This window comes from Lissotriton helveticus, chromosome 1_1, assembly GCF_964261635.1.
Source record: "Lissotriton helveticus chromosome 1_1, aLisHel1.1, whole genome shotgun sequence".
In the NCBI taxonomy this organism is placed as follows: Eukaryota; Metazoa; Chordata; class Amphibia; order Caudata; family Salamandridae; genus Lissotriton; species Lissotriton helveticus.
Window position 1 is genome coordinate 1,518,708,559 of NC_136057.1, and position 18,028 is coordinate 1,518,726,586.

At 40.2% G+C, this 18,028-nt stretch overlaps 1 protein-coding gene across 2 annotated transcripts in view; it reads right to left on the reverse strand.

Moving 5' to 3' along the window:
* Positions 1-805: 805 nt before the first annotated feature.
* The window catches only part of LOC144828628 (5'-AMP-activated protein kinase subunit beta-2-like), a 588,442-nt gene continuing 571,219 nt past the window's right edge, over positions 806-18,028 (reverse strand). For both annotated transcript variants that reach the window (XM_078686984.1, XM_078686993.1), the window contains one exon: positions 806-15,686. In XM_078686984.1, the coding sequence (XP_078543110.1) occupies positions 15,609-15,686 (78 nt within the window). In that variant the 3' untranslated portion in view covers positions 806-15,608. The remainder of the gene's footprint in view (positions 15,687-18,028) is intronic.

The following is an 18,028-nucleotide window of genomic DNA, read 5'->3' on the forward strand; positions in this document are numbered from 1 at the left end:
TCTTGGTGCTTTAAATATTCAACATGATCTGCTTACTGGAAGCTAGGATCTGACACCTACAATGTCAGAGAAATTCGAAGATGGTGAAGAGGTAACATTAGTCGCTAAGGTCTCAGATTTAGTCTTTCCTTCACCATCCAGATTTAAGGACTGATGCATCAAATGCTAAAAGGGCAAAGAGTCTCTGGTAACTGACTTCACGAGGCACAGTGTAGTCACCATGTGTCCCTTGGTAGAGGCCATTTGGAAAGGTTCAGCATCATACTGAGCATCAGATTTTCTTCACATCTTTTTGGGTGATCTCTCAAAGGTGATAATCCTTACATGCCGCCTCTTCTTCACATAGGCCTCCATTTTTGGTTTGTTAACCAAGTCCTCTTGCATGAGTTGTGTTCTCGCTTTTCTCTCTTTTGTTGGTGCGTTGAGGTAACTTAGATGCCATTGCCCTCCCGAACATCAATGTTGCAGGACTTTCACCCGTGGTTGAGTGAGGTGCTGAATGATAAGCTTGTAGGGTAGATCTTAATACAGTTTTCACATTAAGCTTCTCAAGAGTTGCACACTGTACTGATTTCTTTAGCATACTGAGGGCCCAATGATGGAAGTGGTGGGTGAAATTGAGCAGTTGCTAGCATTTTTTGCAGAAACCAATGGGAATCAGTGGTCTGTCAGCCAGTCCAAATTTGCACTGCCCTCAGGGCACAGCTCAGGGCAAAAAACTCAACCCTGCCTCGAAAATGCAATAGCTTGTGAAAAGGTAAGTACATGGATTAAGCTAAGCTGTTTACAGATGAAAAACAGTAACTCATCATCATCATCAACTTTATTCTCAATAATTAAAATGCATAAAAGTACATAAAAGACATATAAAATCATTCCATTTCTTTTAGATGATTTGATCTTGATATTTAAAATGCTCTTATCCACAGGCAATTTCTCAAAAGTTAATACAATCTACAAAAATCCTACTCTACAATCTCAACAATACAGAATACAAGTCTAAATAATTACTAATACAACTCATCTTTATCAATTATTCAGATTTTTTTTAAAATCTAAAATCCCTAATCACTGTTAGCTAATTATATCCTAGAAACTATTTTAAACCTAACCGCAAAGCCTCTAGATTCTTTACACCTGCCCATAAGAAAGATGCTAGGACATAGCATATATACAGGGTTTCCAGTTGTTGAATAAATAATAAGGCTAAAAAAGGTGGTGTCTCAAGTTAAATGTTCGCAATAACGGAACAATACATTTCTTTCGCTCCTGAACATATAAGGAACACAAGAATAAAATATCAAAAATGTCTGTGTGGGCTTTCCATCACATGGGCATGAAGGAAGATTGGTAATTAAGTAGAGGTTTGCAGGATAGCCCCAACATAAATGGCATGTAATGTAAACAGAACCTTATTAGTATAAAATGGTGCTGAGTGTTCTCATTAAATGACAAGTAAGACATGGGTCGGTACATCACAGGTGGTAAATCCAGGTATGTGGTTATAGTACTTTTTCCTTTATTACTGTCCCTTCAATCATTTGTTCTTTTTGCCATAAAAATCTTTTTTAAGCTTTGATTTAGGAAAACTATCACATAAAGTTGGGGTTTCGTAGAGTTTACCTAAAGCCTAAGGATATAAGGGTCAAACAGACATACCACAACTATTGGATTGTAAATGCATGCTCTAATTTCAACATGTCTTTTAACACTAATTGATTTATTTAGTTTAACTGAATTTCTTTTCCACATTGAAAGCCACACAATATGATAGCCAATTTGATAGTATCACTAATATAAGATTCTGTATGACAAAGTAGAGCAAGCACATGGCACAGAAATTAATCTCTTACAGAATGCATCTTCGTCACGTTGCAATACCGCAACGTCCTCCGTACCCCAAATTGGTGCCCCATAGGTTGCAATAGATGTAGCTTTAGCTCGGTACATTTTTACCATTTCTTGGATTGGTTTAGAGCCTAGCTTTTTTGAAAAACTAAATAAAGCAGCTAAACTTTTCTTGATTGTTTGCTTTATTTGACACCATGTTCTTCCAGTTTAATCTAGAATCAAAGAGGACACCTAAGTACATAAAATTCTCCACCCGTTCTATTCTTCAAGTCCCTATTGAAGGTTTTGCCAATTTTCTGAGTCATCCCCTAAGACCATTACAAAGGTTTTCATTTCATTTACATATAGATCCAAGTTAGCCTTAAATGACCTATACCTCTCTATGATATTCTGCAAAGGCCATTGGTGTTCTCGCTAATAACCCTGTGTCATCTGTATAAAGAAGAATAGGGATGGGTGCTGATTCAACAAGTGGGGTATCCATGCCATTTTTCGGAAAAACCTCATTCAGCTTATTGGTATAAAGAGCAAATAAAAAAGGGGCAAGCCCACAACCCTGTTGCAAGGCTTCAATCATTCACTTTGTTCCATAATGAGCAATAGCTGTTGCTCCTATGTAAAGTTGTCTTATGAATACGATTATCGAGAGCTCCACTCCTATATCCTCCTTGATGGACCACCATTTACTGTGTGCCATAAAATCAAAGGCTGCTGAGAGATCCATAAAGGCTGAACATAGTTGGCTCCTCTTTACTATGGAACATTTTGTAGCCACCAATCTCAAAATAAGGCACAGATCTATTGTGCCCTTACCCTTTCTAAAGCCATATTGAACCTCAGTAAATCATTTTGAATAAAAATATTTATGTTATTTTAATGTTTAAATAAGAAATGCAGGAATCAAACTTCTTGGAAGCTTCAGAATATGGTGGACAGATATTTTTGTGCTGCAATCTAAAAGTATTTGGCTGCCTGCAAAAAATAATGAGTATGGTTTTTAAGCATTTTACATAAATGTTTTATTCACTCATGCAAATGCATTGTTTTTTAAGGTTCATACTCCTCCTTTTGATGGGTTTTAAGGGCTGGGCTTTTTTGGGCTTCCTATGGATGGCCCTGTGCTAGCTTTCGGGTTCTTTTAACTGGGGATTGTGCTTGCTTAGTATTTCAAACCTGGCAAAACAGCAGCAGTCGACTAGCAGCAGCAAAAAGGGAATGCAGACAGGTTAGTTTTATCTGGGCGACACGGGGTGGGATACTTACAGTAGACAATTAGTGTTGGGTGCACAGTGCTTTGGGACACTTGCAGCCAGGAAATTGAGCAAGACACAGTAAAAGCACTACCGTGAAATTGGAAAATGAACACAATAGACAAATAAATCGTGCATCAGGGTACTTCATTCAGCTGAATAAAGACACTTTTTCATACTATTCACTAGGGGTGGGTGGAACTTGCGGAGTTTCACTCTGCGGAATACCGCAGAGTTAATTAAATTCTCTGCACGATTCCATGGAATTCCGCAATCGGCGGAGTTTGGTACATCGTGCTGCTCATGCTGATTTTTAGAGCCAGGAGCTTATCCCGAGCTGTAAAATCAGCGCGAACAGCATCATGCAGCACGTCGGAGAGCACTGCTCCTTTCTGTCATTCAAGTAGAACGTCAACTTTCTCAACACGAGCGTCAGAAAGAAATCTCACTAGGAGGTGATCATGCGTTCCATTTTCTTGTTCGCACTTGCCAAATAATTGCTGGCAATCCGCGTGTGACAAAAAACTCAGCCATGTGGTGGTTGGTGGAAGTTTTATGAAACTCTGCACTCCTCTAACTCTGCCGGATGAGCGGAGTTTACCACCACCTCTACTGTTCACCCAGCAGAATGGGTTTCAGAAATAGATGCTTGTGGCCCCATGTAATGGCTGGCCATTCAGCCCAACTGACATTTTAGTCACCCGCGCAATGTATCTTGGAAATGGACATTTTGATTTTTCAAAGTATGAGCAGTGTTTTAAGTGGGCACGGTTATGTCTCTACTGCTCCCTTATTTCTGCCCTTAACGGTGCCAACTCAGTTTAAGAAATTTAGAAGCCCCCAAAAACAATTCGGAGGGGCAAGCCTGGAGGCTGTACTTCACAAAAAGCTTTGGGGATTGTCTGTGGAAGGAAGCAACAGGGCGAGTGGGAGGAAGATGATGACCATTAGGAGAATGAGTTCCAGACGTTGGACTACCAGGAGGGTCAGGAATACCAGAGCTATGGGGACCAGGACACGAAGAATCAGTCTCAGGGACCAGGGTTATTAATTCCAGAGGGGAACAGGAACAAATAGATTAGGAGGTACAGGACAACAAACAATAGGACTAGGGGTAGAGGAACCAGGGTGGGAAGGATCAAGAAGGCCAGGAGGATGTGGAGCAGGGGGATCTGGACCCAGTGGAAAAGGGACTGAAGGAAATGAATGACCAGGGAACAGAAGGCCCTAGACCACAACAATAAGGAGGGCTAGGAGAGCCTGAGTGCTCCGACCAGGACCAGAGGGATGAGGATAGCCAGGAGTAGCAAACACAGGTAGAAAGACCAAAGAGAACCTGTACTAGGAGACCAATGGAAAAAAGAATCAGACACAGAAGGGGCCAAAACCAAAGAGATCAGATCAAGGAGGACCAAGAGGCCAGAAGTGAATGAACCAAGAAGACCACAACCGTAAGGACTAGGACTAGCAGGACCAGGTGACCCTAGATAAAAATTACAAGGAAGTACAGGCCCAGTGGGACTAAGATGAGAAAGTCTATGAAGTCAGGATCACAGAGTTATTAAACCAGGCTGATAAGCACTACATGAACCAGGGTGATACCCAATATAGGATCTAGGAGGACCAGTGCCAGAGGAAGGAAGAAGACCAAACTCATGAGAACCATGATTAAGGGAATCATAGTCAGATGGAGAAGAACTAGGTAGCACAGGCAAACCTGGAGGCCTTGTAGGACTAGAATGGGACAGCAAGACCGGGGGACTAGGAGGGCTCAGGAAACCAAGGCCAGTGCAACCAGCACCAAAACACCTGATACACGAGGACCAGACAAAAAAGTGCAAGAACTAAGACCAGGCTGATATGGGTCGGGTACCCAGGTGCAGAAGGATTTGGAACAGGTAATCCAGGGGGCTACATAAACTAGGGAAGCAGGACCAGGAAGACTGGGAATTTGTGTGATGAGGATGAAAAGGTCTGCGACATGCGAGATCCAGGATCCAAAGGACATAGGGCAGGAGTACATGGAAATGATGACCAAACAGACCAGGACAAGGGAGCACAGGACCAGGAAGTTCTCAGACTACCATATACTGGAGAACAATTAGCATCAGAAGTAAGAAAGTTTAGAATGCTGTTTGTAAGAACCCATGCAGGCAAGCAGCAGGAGAAGTTGAGCCGTGAGAACCTCTACCAGATTGAAGAGGACTTTGTAGATCAGGATCTGGAGTGCAATGGGCAGTATGTCCAGAATGCTAGGATAAGAAAGGCAGGGTCCAGAAAGATCAGGGGAACAGTACCAAGGGCACCCAGAAGACCAACGCAGGAGGACTAGTTAAACAAAAGGATCATGAAGAAGGAGGACTGGAAACAGGGCTAAAAGAGTCATGAAGATCAGGGCCTAGGGGACCATGGCATTGAATTACCAAATGGGGCAGCAAAATCGATATAAGTAGCACAACCAGGGGGAGGAGGATCAGATGTAAGAAGGCTAACCAAAATCTGGAAAACCAAATGGACTGAAAAATGGTGACCAGGAGGACCCAAACATGGATAACTGGGTTCAAGAGGTCCTGGATCAAAGGCTGCAGTACCAGTAGGACTAAATAGACAAAGAACAGATCCAGTTAAACCAGGAAAACCCAAAACAGGAGGACAAAGACTAAGAGTGCCAGGAGACGTGATGCAAGATGTATCAGGACCTGCGGTATCAGAGTTACAAGGTTGATGGTGAGGAGAACCAGGACAAGGTGATCAGGACCAAAAGGACCAGAAGGGAGCAAGGCAGGATGGGCCACGACTGGATGAATCAAGAAGGGCCATGATGCCCAAAAGGCAGGTTTATGATAACAAGCACAATAGGGCAAAAAAGACCAGGATGACCATGACCAATGAGACCAAGAATAGGATGGCCCAGGGAAACCCAAACTATAGGTAATGGGACCAAAGGGATCAAGGTCAATGGCCACAGAATCTCAAGTAGAACAAGGACTATGAAAAACAAGAATAGCATAACTTTGGCTAGGAGTGCCAGGTAGCTGAGATAGGTAACCAGAGTTAGAAGGAAACGTTCTAAGAGGACCAGGAAACAATGGACTAGGGGGACCAAGAAAATCAGACCAAAGACAATCAGAACCCTGAGTACCAGGACCAGGAGGACCTGAGTTATTAGGATCAGTACTATGGACATCAGGACCAGGATGATCACAGCCTGGCAATCAAGGTTTCAGGGCTAGGAACAGGATGGCCAGAAAGATGAGAAACAGATTGGCCAGGCCCATGGGGGAGATGTTATAAACAAGCATTTGCAATGCATTTGGTCTCGCCTTTGGGACCTTATATGTATTTAGCTATGCAGCACATTAGCCTGAGTGCTGAAACATCTACTGTTCTTTAACATGGAGGGAAAGTAAGCACCATACTGCGTGACACGCCAGGTATGGGAACACATGGAGAGAAATATTGCTTTTCAGCTGGAAATGGTATAGTCCAAAGCTCTGTTTTTAAAATAAAAGCAGGGCCTTTGGTGGTCATATCACTGAAAATACAAGATTTTAAATAAATATTATTGTCTACGGGTGCTCTTGGAAAACTATTTCTATGGACAGGAATCTAGAGAATGCTAAAGTGATTCTGGTATTTTACTAACCTCTGCTGGTCGTTTTCTATCAAGAGAGTTAAATAGAGGCAGTTGACAGAATTTTTTTCAAAAGAAAGTCCCTCAGCAGAAAGCAATTCTGGCATTTTACTGACATCTTCTGGTCATTTTTTATCAAGACAGTTAAATAGAGGCAGTTGAACAGAAAAGAAAGTGCCTAAGGGGAAACAGACAAGTCCTAGGGCTGATCGCCAGAGCCCACAACGTACATACACATATAAGTATATACTAAAGTATATATACAAAAGTATATACTAAAGTATACACAAGAGGTCTTGAATGCTCGACCTAAAAAGTACCCTGATACGTTAGTGTAGAAGCATGAGGGCATGCAGCAGGAAGATCAGGGCAAGGAGGATCAGACCCAGATCCAGGCCAATAGGACCAGGAGGTCAGAATAAGCAAGGAAGACGAGGGGGGCAGTACCAAAAATACCAGGAGTACTAGAGCCAGGAGAGAAAAGATCAGAGCAAGGACAATTAGAATAATCAGCATCAAGAGGACAAGGAACAGGCCTAGGTGTGCCAGGGGGACAATGGCTATAGAACCAGGGCCCAGAGTATCAAGTGAATCAGAAACACCCAGACCTGGGGTAGCAAGACCAGCGTGAGAAAGGTCAGTGGGACCAGAACAGCCACAGACAGGAAGATGCAGGGGACTGCACCTTGACGTCCAGGGGGACCAGGCCCCACGTCATGAGGCTCCAAAGGACCAAAACAAAGAGAGTCAGGTCCAAGAGGACCCAGATCATTTATTGAAGTGCCAGAAGGACCATGAGAACAAGGCTCAGGGCCAGGAGAACAAGGATGATCCAAACCAGGAAGACAAAGGCTAAGAGGGAATTGTTTAAGAAGACCAGGACACAAGAGGCCGGGTAGGCCGCGGGGACCAACAGGAACAAGAACTGTTGTACTAGGAATCAGATGAGCACTGTGAGAAGGACCAGAAGGGCCAAGCCAAATGGACATGGGTCAAGAGGATCAGGAAAAAAGGAAAAGCTAGGAGAGTTTGCATAAAAAGACCAGGATGGCCAGGAGGATCTGAACCGAGAGTATTGGACATACAAAGTGCCAAACAAGGAGGACCACAAGCAAATGGATTAAGTCTAGTGTGCACAAAACCAAGAAGAGAACACAGACTATGAGGACCAGGAATAGAAAGACCATCACTAGGTAAAACATACTGAGAGTGAGGAAAACTGGGAGAACAGAAACTGAAAAAAATCAAGAGTAGGGGGCCAGGTAACCAGAGTCAGCAGGACAAGAGTTAAGGAGTTAAGAGGTCCACGGCAAGGAAGACCAGTGGGATGGCAATCATGGGGAAAAATAAGCTCAAGTCACAGAGGCCCATGAGTATCAGGACATGGCATACCAAGACAAGCAGGGTGAGGAGGGAAGCAGGGCAAGGAGAAGGACGGCCAGGAAGACAGGAACCATGATGGCTAAGCCAGGTGACTAAGAACAGGATGAACTCAGTAAGGAGGATCAGGACAAAGTGGACACGTTACTCCAGGATGTCAACAAGCAGAAATACCAGGGCCAAGAGTATCATGGCATGTTGGAGGAGGACCTAGAGAATTAGTCAGGTCAGAAGCAGGAGGAGTTGGGTCATTAAGACTAAAGACCAGATAGGGAAAGATTAGGTTGAATAGAAGGTTCCGAATACGCAGGAACAAGGCTAGGAGGACCAGAGAGGTCAGAACCAAGGGAACCAGGACATGTAGTTCCAACTGGAGCAGAAGGACTAGGAGCTGAGGTATTAAGACCAGGCTGGCCAGGATCAGGGGCACCTGGACAACCGTAGCCATGGGAATCAATGAGAAAAGACTAGGACCAAAATGACTAGGGCCAGCCAAAGAGTACCTAAAAAGGAAGACCCTGACCAGTGGAGAGCAAGGTAGAAAAAGACCCAGTAGACCATCAGGGTAGGGTTCAGTATTACCAGGATAAGGAGGCCCAAGAAGGGCAAAAACAAGGATGAGTCCGGAGCAGGGCCAGGGAGACCAGGAAGGGCTACAACCTGGAGCACCAGATTCAGGAGACTACTACCAGGGTTACCACAACTAGATAGATCAGGGTCAGGAAGAGAATCAGGAGGACCAACACAGCCCAGAATAGGAGGAACAGTACTTACATGGGGACCCACGCCTAAAGGCACAGAGGACCTGGAAGAGAAGGAAGAAGACCACGAGCAGGAGGACACCTATATACGTCTCAGTAACTTTTATTAGGATATCCCTTTTGTAAATGGTTCTCCTTCATTATTCTTATGCTGCAAACACTGAAAAACATCTACCTCTTCTGCCCACGTAGAGAGTTGGTAAGTAATTGCTGAAAAATCAGAGCACACAAAGTGAACAAAAAGCTGGGACTGTTACACTCTGACCTCTAAGTGATAGAGGAAGCTGTCTGATGCTGGCACAGTAGTCTCTGGGCATAGGGACTGAAACTTGACAGAAAGGGTTAAGTGAGGAAGGCTGAAATCGAATATGGTCTTTGAAAGACGGCAGAAAGGTTTTGAGAAACTCAGATGGCTGAAGTAAGAAAAATGTTTTAAGGGCTAACAAAGGGGTCAAACGACTATCTCAATCAGAATAGGGGAGTCCAGGTTCATTCAAAAGGCTCTGTTGAACAGATGAAGGGGTGGGAGAGGCTCCATAAAGATTGTCTAATATGGCCCAAAGAAGGATCTGTATGACCATCAGATCTTTGTGCCTACATTCCATGAGAATGTATGTGTAGTGGGTATGTAGCAAGTGTGTAGCAGCAAGACTCTTTATGTGATCACATTATAAGTGCATGAACCAGTGGGATGCCGTTTGTTTGACATGATGGAGAGTAGAACCAGCTTCTTTTCTCAGTGGGTGTGTATTGACTGCATCCCCATGGATGGAGGGTTGAGACCAAGAACTGAAGTGAGGAAGAATGGAGAAAAAGATTACCGCAAAGAAATTCTGTATGTCCTTTTTAGCAAAGGGCTGCTGATTAGTTCTTCCAGAGGGACGATATATGCTAGATCATAGGAGTAAAGGGTAGGATGTGACTTATTGGCTAGAGCTGCCACCTTTCAAGCTGAGGAACCAGGTTTGAGTCTGGTGGGAAGCTCAAACATCCTGTGGAATTCTGGGCAAATCACTTAACCTCCCCGGGCCTAGAAAATGTTTCTAAGCATGCTTGCCCTTTGGTCTGTGCCTGATGACTGATCAGGAAGGATGACAGCCAGGTGCCAAGATATCTTGTTTCATTGAGCCTTGTTTTGGAGCCAGCACTTTTGCTCCTGCTGTGAACACCATCACCTAGCGCAAAGGCTATGTCAGAGGTACAGTCAGAAAATATTAGTTCAAAGTGACTATCCCTAATTTATTTCTGAAACCTCACATCCCCTAACTGAAAATGGGTATTAAAGTGTAATTGTGAAAGGATCATTGTGTAGGTCATAAGAATACTGGTAACACAATGTCTCTGTTTATTCAGTGTTTTATTCCTTACAATATTTGTAATAAAGTCAATGAAACAAAATACCTGCTGGTTTCTTTTCTTCTCTGTCATTCATGCCTATCTTTTTTTTGAAGATTTTCTAGGAAAAGCCATTCATATTCCAATGACTTTCAGTTCAAATAATTATATCTTGATGCCTTTGCTGCTGGATCCTTGATGGAATACTTCCCTTGATGACCCAACAGGGCTAGGGCCAGCAAAGGAATTAATTTATGGAATCACCCTATTTAGAGTAAAACCTGGCTGTAAGGGACAGGAAAAAATAATGACCCAATCACTCTGGGAGAAAACTCCCAGCTGTGGGACCATTAACTTTTTGTTTTTCAAAAACAAACTCACGCTTTGGAAAGCAAAAAAAATCAGAAAAGTTTGCCAGTCAGCCATCATGTATGACAGTACTGTCCTTTAACTGTTTCGTGCACAGACATGAACCGCCATGACAGCAGTTCCGGTCAATGTAGACAATTGCCACAGGGACAGCAGACAACTTTGGCAGGTGGGCGTCTCTCAGAATGGAAGAGGTATTGTCCTCTTCCATCCTGACCGAGTTAACGCCATTTATTAAACTATAAATCAAGCCCATTGTTTTTTTTACTTCTGTCATGGGATTGGAATGACGTCTCTTAAGTAGACTGGGTTGGTCACTTCATAAGAGGCACTATACAATTGTTTCTTTTTTTATCAAATCACCCCAAATATTAGATGATTCTATGTCCTTGGAATACAACATATCCATGTCTGACTTTTGATACTGCAAATCATTGTTTTAAGGCGTTTTAGTCTGATTGGTTTAACTGAACTGAACCAGAATTGATAATTCAAGAATGCACAGGTTTACTGCAGAAAAAGAGGCATTCTGATAACCTGGAGCCTTTTAGTGATCCTGTATCTGGCCCTCGGACATTCCCATGGCTTTGTGAGCAAGAACGACCACATAGCTTTGGAAGAGTAAACAAATGTAACTAGTCTTGCAAAGGTTATAATCATTTTTTATTAGTCTCCTCTACAGGTAAACATAAAGGAATCGGAGCATTTATGGAGCATGAGACAGCTCCATTAAGGATTTTCCAAGTCACTAACATTTGGCCCATGGTGAAATGGAGTGACATTCTGTGTCAACTCTGTCAAAAAACCTTGGAACCATTCAGACATTTTGGACCTTTAGACCAATAAGTTAGTGCCTGTATCTAATCCAGTTGTTGTACTAAGGATCTAGTACCACAAAATCACAGGGTTTGTGGCCACAAAAATGCTTATTATTATATAAAAAACATTGTTATAAGCTGGAAAATGATCACAACTAGTAAAACTGCTTTCTTCATTGTTTCCAAATTGCAAATAAGAGGACTCATGAAAGGGGGTTCTTCCCTCCCCTATCCCATTCTGGAAGGAATCAATTGAAATTTGGGACTGCAATTGCTGTTGTAAACCATTCATGAGCCAATAGCCCCCGAGTTGGGGTGGCAATACATTTGTTAGGGGTAGTGGTCATCTTTGGACTTTGTGAATCATGTTGACAGATTCGGGGGGTAGAATTTTTCAAAAGCCGAAAAACTTTTTTTTAAACCAGCACTGGTTCCTTTAAGGAACATGGGCTGCTTTCAAAAAACAAAATGTATTTTATTTTGGAATGCAGTTACCAAGATGATGGTGTGCTGTACCTTGCAGGCCACCATCTCTATGTTTACAGCCAATCAAAGAGGGTCATAAATTGGCACCTGCCTAATATTTACAAATTAGGCAGGTCATTCAGTAACCCCCTGCGATTCAGTATTTTGTGAAGTGGTCGAACAGTACATATGTCAGTTTGCAAAATACTATTCCATTCACACCACGCATGTGCAGATTTTGCAACCCACTTTTTGCCAATGAAATGTTTATACATCAGCACTCTAACTTTCATAAGGAGATGGGTGCCACTTGTGTTCACTCCTTGTTTCCAGCTCTACGGTGTAAGTACCTGTTAAAATTGTCATTATGCATAATAAAACAAGATGTAAGCTGTTCAGACAGCAGCAGAGTAAATAGTGAAGTTCCTCTGCTATTTGCATGACTACTCGTAAAGTTGTGCACAATGCCTTCTATTTAGCTATTCACAAGATAAATAAAGGAAGTTTTTTTTCAAGCTTTCTGCAAGCAATGTAGCATGGAATTGATGCTATTTAGCCAGTTTCCCAGTAAAGATTGACCTTTCCTGTGCATTTATTTATAAAATGTCTGCTATTTCATCAGCAGTCACATAAATAATTATTTTTATTTTCTAATTGCGTGGCTGCTGTCCTAATTGTACATATCTGCTGTTTTGCCAGCAGCTTGGTAATAAGTGAAGTGTTTTTGTTTGTTTGACTGCTGGCCAGGTAGTACAAAACCTCAGCTATTTACCAAGTGGTCCCTAATATCTACCACACAATGGTACATAGTTGTATAAACATTGTGCAACCTACAATCCTGCACCTGTATAGATCCTTTCAGGAAACAGCCCTATCAACTATCAGCCTTAATACATGCTTTCCTTATTGAACATTTGTTTTCTTTTAAGCAAAATAGAGGCAGTTATTTATGAAATAGTCAATAAAAAACATGAAGTGGATCCCTGCTCAGAAACTACATAATAACCAGTGCACCCTTCTCCCAATTACATGGAGAAAAGAAAATTGACCTGGGACTTACAACAATGTAGATCAAGTGAATCAATTCAAAATATAAATATACATTTTGGAAAGACAACACATGGGAACATCTACTATCATATTACATTGTAGGGTCTTGCCCACCCCTCCCAGGTGAAAAGAGAATACCAGAAATAAACGGAAAAGTATATAGATTATCTTCCATATGGGTATTACAGATAGCAGCACAGCAGGTATGGCAACAATGATACTAATCAGGGCACTATACAGCATGATCCTGTGTTCAATTGCATCTCTATCATTTAGGGGATATATATAGACAATCTTCAGGAAAGGGGTCGGGAAAGAAAGAGGGAGCAGGACAGAGGGAATCAAAGGGGGAAGGAAAGAGCCTGTGAACCCCTTCAAAGGTAACTCTACCACACAAAAATGTAGATCAGAATGTACAGAACCTTTCTAATACCGCCAAGCAAGCACCCGCATTAATTTGTATTTGTAAATCTTCCTGCATGTGTGGCTCATCCTCTTTGGAACAGATCCAAAGGGAAAGCCAAGCATTTAACACTACTCCATGAAACACACTCCTAGGCAAGGTAGTCATTAATGGGAGTTCTCTGTGGGCAATCCCACATCAGAAGATGTGTTCTGCATTTAAAAGTGCTGAGGACAAGTAGCTAGGAAATGGTCTCTATATAACAACATATACCATAACCTAATAGCTGTTTAGTAGGGATATGCTGATTAACTAGATAGATTCTGTTTGTAAGCAGGGCAGGAATCAGACAATGGAACATTAGATTTCATAAGAACTGTTTTAGCTGAGTGGACTATGGGATTGGAGAAGGTAACAACTGTCTAAGGTATTAAGAATTCTCGATGTCTCGTGATAGGAGGACGCCTGCCATCTGTTTCAAGAATTCTTTGGAAGTGTAGACTGATATCTGTTTTAATGGTTTGTCTTAGGAATAGTAGGATATTGGCTCCAGGCCCCCTAGTTTCACATTTGGAAGCATAATATTATAGGTATAGTTAGAAGAACAACTCTGACGTACTAAATAGCTAACAATGCCCAAGTAATTGGGTTTCTCATTCACTGGTCATAATATGGTGCTTAGTTAATGTGTACAACTTATTTGTAAAATCTGGGCAGAAACGGTTAGTAGCTGTAAATGGAATATAGTCATTTCTGTACAAGCAATAGGCATCTTGCAATTCCCTAAGGCCAGCAAACCTTTACACGAAGTCTTCCGAAACGGGTGACGTGAAAGACCTAGCCTAAGTATGGTAGGATAAGTAGGATACTTTATTCTTTAGGCATTGTTATTTTGCCCTTTTACATACCCATGTTAATTTCCCCAATTATGCTTGTGAACTTAGCACATGTTTTCTGTTAACCGGGTATTGGAGGATATATCTGATGAAACATTGGGTTATCCCAGAGAATGAAGCTACTTTCTGCCTTAAGCATATTTTATAAACTATAATTCAGAACTTTAAAAATGAAATAAATCATGGGAGAGCAAAGAAACAAACTGAGATCTGTGCCTGGCATCTTAAATGCTAAAAGTAAGGAGAGGATGTTGTTTGGAAGAGGAGAGCATTACAAGCTACACGCGGGGCTAGGGAACAGGGCTGGGCTGCACTGTAGCCCAAGGCAATTGTCTTGTCCTTTGTTATTCCTGCATGTGCTAAATCTGGCCCCCACATGACTGAGTGGAGCAAAATTCCAGAGAGGGCCTGATTCACAAAGGTAAATTTAAATTTTTGTGAAAGTTACAATTGTTTGCTATTCACAAAGGTATTTTATTAATAGTACCTTTAGGACTACGGAGACTCCGCACATAGAAATAGGATAGTCCTGCATTCTGCAGCACATATAGAAGGAGGAAAATGTCTCTGATGATTGCTTTAGTGTAGGAAGGTGCCCCTTCTGCACAAAAACAATAGTACTTGTAACACAGGCCTGCATTGGAGCTTGGCAGCCACAGTGCACCCGTGCAGAGAGAGAGAGCAAGAATGAGCCATATGTTAGTAAATAAGGCACATTCCAACACTCTTCATTTGACAATGCACAGCAAGTTGTCATGCTGTGTTGCGTTGCACCAAATGTTGATACATCTGGGCATATGAGACTATGCACCAGCATCAGTGGCTTGTCTAATACATATTTCACTAATATAAATCTAGCAATAACATTAACTGCTTAAACATTCCCCAAAAATATGCAGATAGATAACAACTATGAGAAATATAATTCTTGAGTAAGTGGGAGCCACACACATATTTTATCAATTACTATACTTCTTTGACCAGAAATAATGGGAAATGTGTATGAACCACAAAGAACAGATATGTTGCAACAGCATAACAACATTCCACCTATCACCACCCTTCCTGACTATTCCAAAACACCATGTTTTGCAGCAGTTAAGTCTACAGAAAATCTAGTGGCTAGCAAGTGTAACTGCTGCTTTGAAACACATAATAAATACGTTTTTAAATAAAGTCTTCCATAAAAATATCTCAGGCACACAAGTTTCCAAACATTTCAATGAAAGGGCGTTGAAAGTGCTAAGATGTAATACTTCCTTTTTCACAGTTTATGAAGTTCTAAATTAAAGTCAATCTTTGCTTAGAATGTAAACCACTGTCATTATTTCCACAACCATGAGAACTTCATCTTTGTGCAGCGTTGCATGAGGGTGGCTCCAAGATATGAACTGCCTTAAATTGGTTTATAGAGCAGAGTAGTGACATACTTCTTCTTGTACCGATGAGTAGCACTTAGGACCATCACGCCATCCTTAATGATAAGAAAAAAACATGTTAGTCGTTATCTGTAGACGTTTACAAATTGTTTACAAATTATACTTACTACAAGTTCAGGCAATGTGCTGATAGAGAATGTCAAGGCAAGACAGTAAAAGTACAGACTGCGCAAAAAGTAATGCCTTAAACTAACATGTCCCCTTTTTTAACCTCAGCCGCATTTTCACTTTGAGTCTCCTCCTTTCTTACTTATCACTGTCCTTCACTTAGCTGCCCTCAGGTTTTGTTGATTCCTTCTAAGTGTTTTTACTTTACTGATGCATTTTTCTTGATCTATGTATTTCTTGAGGTAAGAGTCCCATGTTTTTATTTGTTCTTTCACTGATCTATCTCCAGGGTACAGTAGCCATACAAATGAAATAAAAAATAAAGCTTGATTGCTAATATTCCCAATGACACCGATTCCATAAGCTAAAAGAGACCTGTATTAGATAAGTTAAAAATCTATTTGATATTTAACTGTTTATGTATTAAATAGACTAATTGAGGAAGTGTGAACATTAAAACATTTTAAACACAATAGTTCAAAATATTTAGGCATATGTGTGCACTTAGTAGAAGTGGGTAGAATAAAAAAATACTTTCAAGAATTATTACATGGGGTCAGAGTAAAAAATGTTTATGTGTAAAGCTTTTTAATGTCTTTGGTTTCAAGTTAAGTGGAGTAGTGCTTGATGCAAATACCTTTTACCACCAAATTATGAAGCAAGATTTGGTGGTGATAATGTGCGGCAAGAATGACTGTGCATATTTGTTGTGGGTTGTGAATTTTGTTGTGGTGGTGATGTTTTCGGCTGGGTATTCCAGCAAAATACTGCATTGAAAATACTGTGAGACATGCATATCATTGCAAAAATATTGTGATGTAAAAATATTGTCAACTTTAATATTGTAGGATTTTGCTTTATACAGGTTTTTTTATTATTGTTGTTTAGTAATATTTTTATTTAAAATGTTGTTCTATTTAACTGCTTAACCGCGGCGACAATTCCGTCGTGGTGGTTTGATTAGGTGGGCAGGGCTGCGTCGGCCTACGAACGTGTGCAGCACTACGGAGGTAGTGCTCGTGACGGCCGCTGGCCGCCGGGCGCATTGAAAGGGCTAATATAACTCTTTAATTTGTATATGTTTTTTGTTATTTTTTAAATTAGTTTACATTTTTAGAAGCAGGGTGTGTGGTTTATAGGGTGGGAGTAATTTGTTGTTTATAAAGTAAAAAAATAAATGTATGCAGTTTGTAATGTATATTTATATGTTTGTATTTTTTGCATTTTTTATGTATTGTAACAGTAAAATGTGTATATACTGTTGATTTTGGTGTATTCTTATACATTTTTAAAATGTTTTAGGAGCAGGATGTAGGGCTGAAGGGGTATTTGGGTGCGAGTCTTTAAACATGTTTTTAAATGTTCTTCTTTAATTTTAAACTTAGATGTTTTGTATTTTCCAAATATTTATTTCTATACTTTCAATGTAGTGTTAATTTTGCTTTTAACTTAAATATTGGTTAATCAGTGGATATTTAATAATGTTTTAACATTTTATAATAATATTTATATTTAAAGTTTGATTCAGTATTTCTTTTTTTATTGGTTGATTATATATTTTTTGTTTAGTGATTAATTTTAATGTAAATTAAATTTTATATAAAATGTAAAAAACTATTTAGGGTATATTTAAATTTTTACTTGTAGCTTTTAGGTGTTCATGCAAGTGGGTAATTAGTAAATTTGAATTTATTTTTATTTCTTATATATATATATATATATATATATATATATATATATATATATATATATTTAAAATATTAAAATCTTTTGTTTAAATATTTTATTTATTAACTTCTGTTCATGAATTGCAAGTGGCTTTTTTTTAATTGCTTTGGGTACAGCATGCAATTTTTATAGTATATTACTTTTATGAATATGTTTTGTATTGGAGTGAAAATATTGTATTTATATTTTATAAAGTTTAGGTATTGCACAAACAATGATTGAAGTGAGAATAGTAAATTTACCTCATTCAAAGTCCAGCGCTTTCCTCAATGTATCTTAGATTGAAGTGGAAATAGTAAGTCTACCCCCCTCAAAACCCTACATTTACCCAAAAGTGTACACCATCTAAAGTCTAAATTATACTATAACGTATTTTAGTTTGGAGAGGGAACGTTTAGTTGACACCTTAGTAATTTGAACACTGGGTTTACTGAGTTTAACGTTTGTTGGAAAGACATATTGTTACTTTTATATGTTGTTGTTTCTATTTTTATAGTGGAAAGTAGTGTTTATGTGTGAATGTAAACATTTAAATATTTTT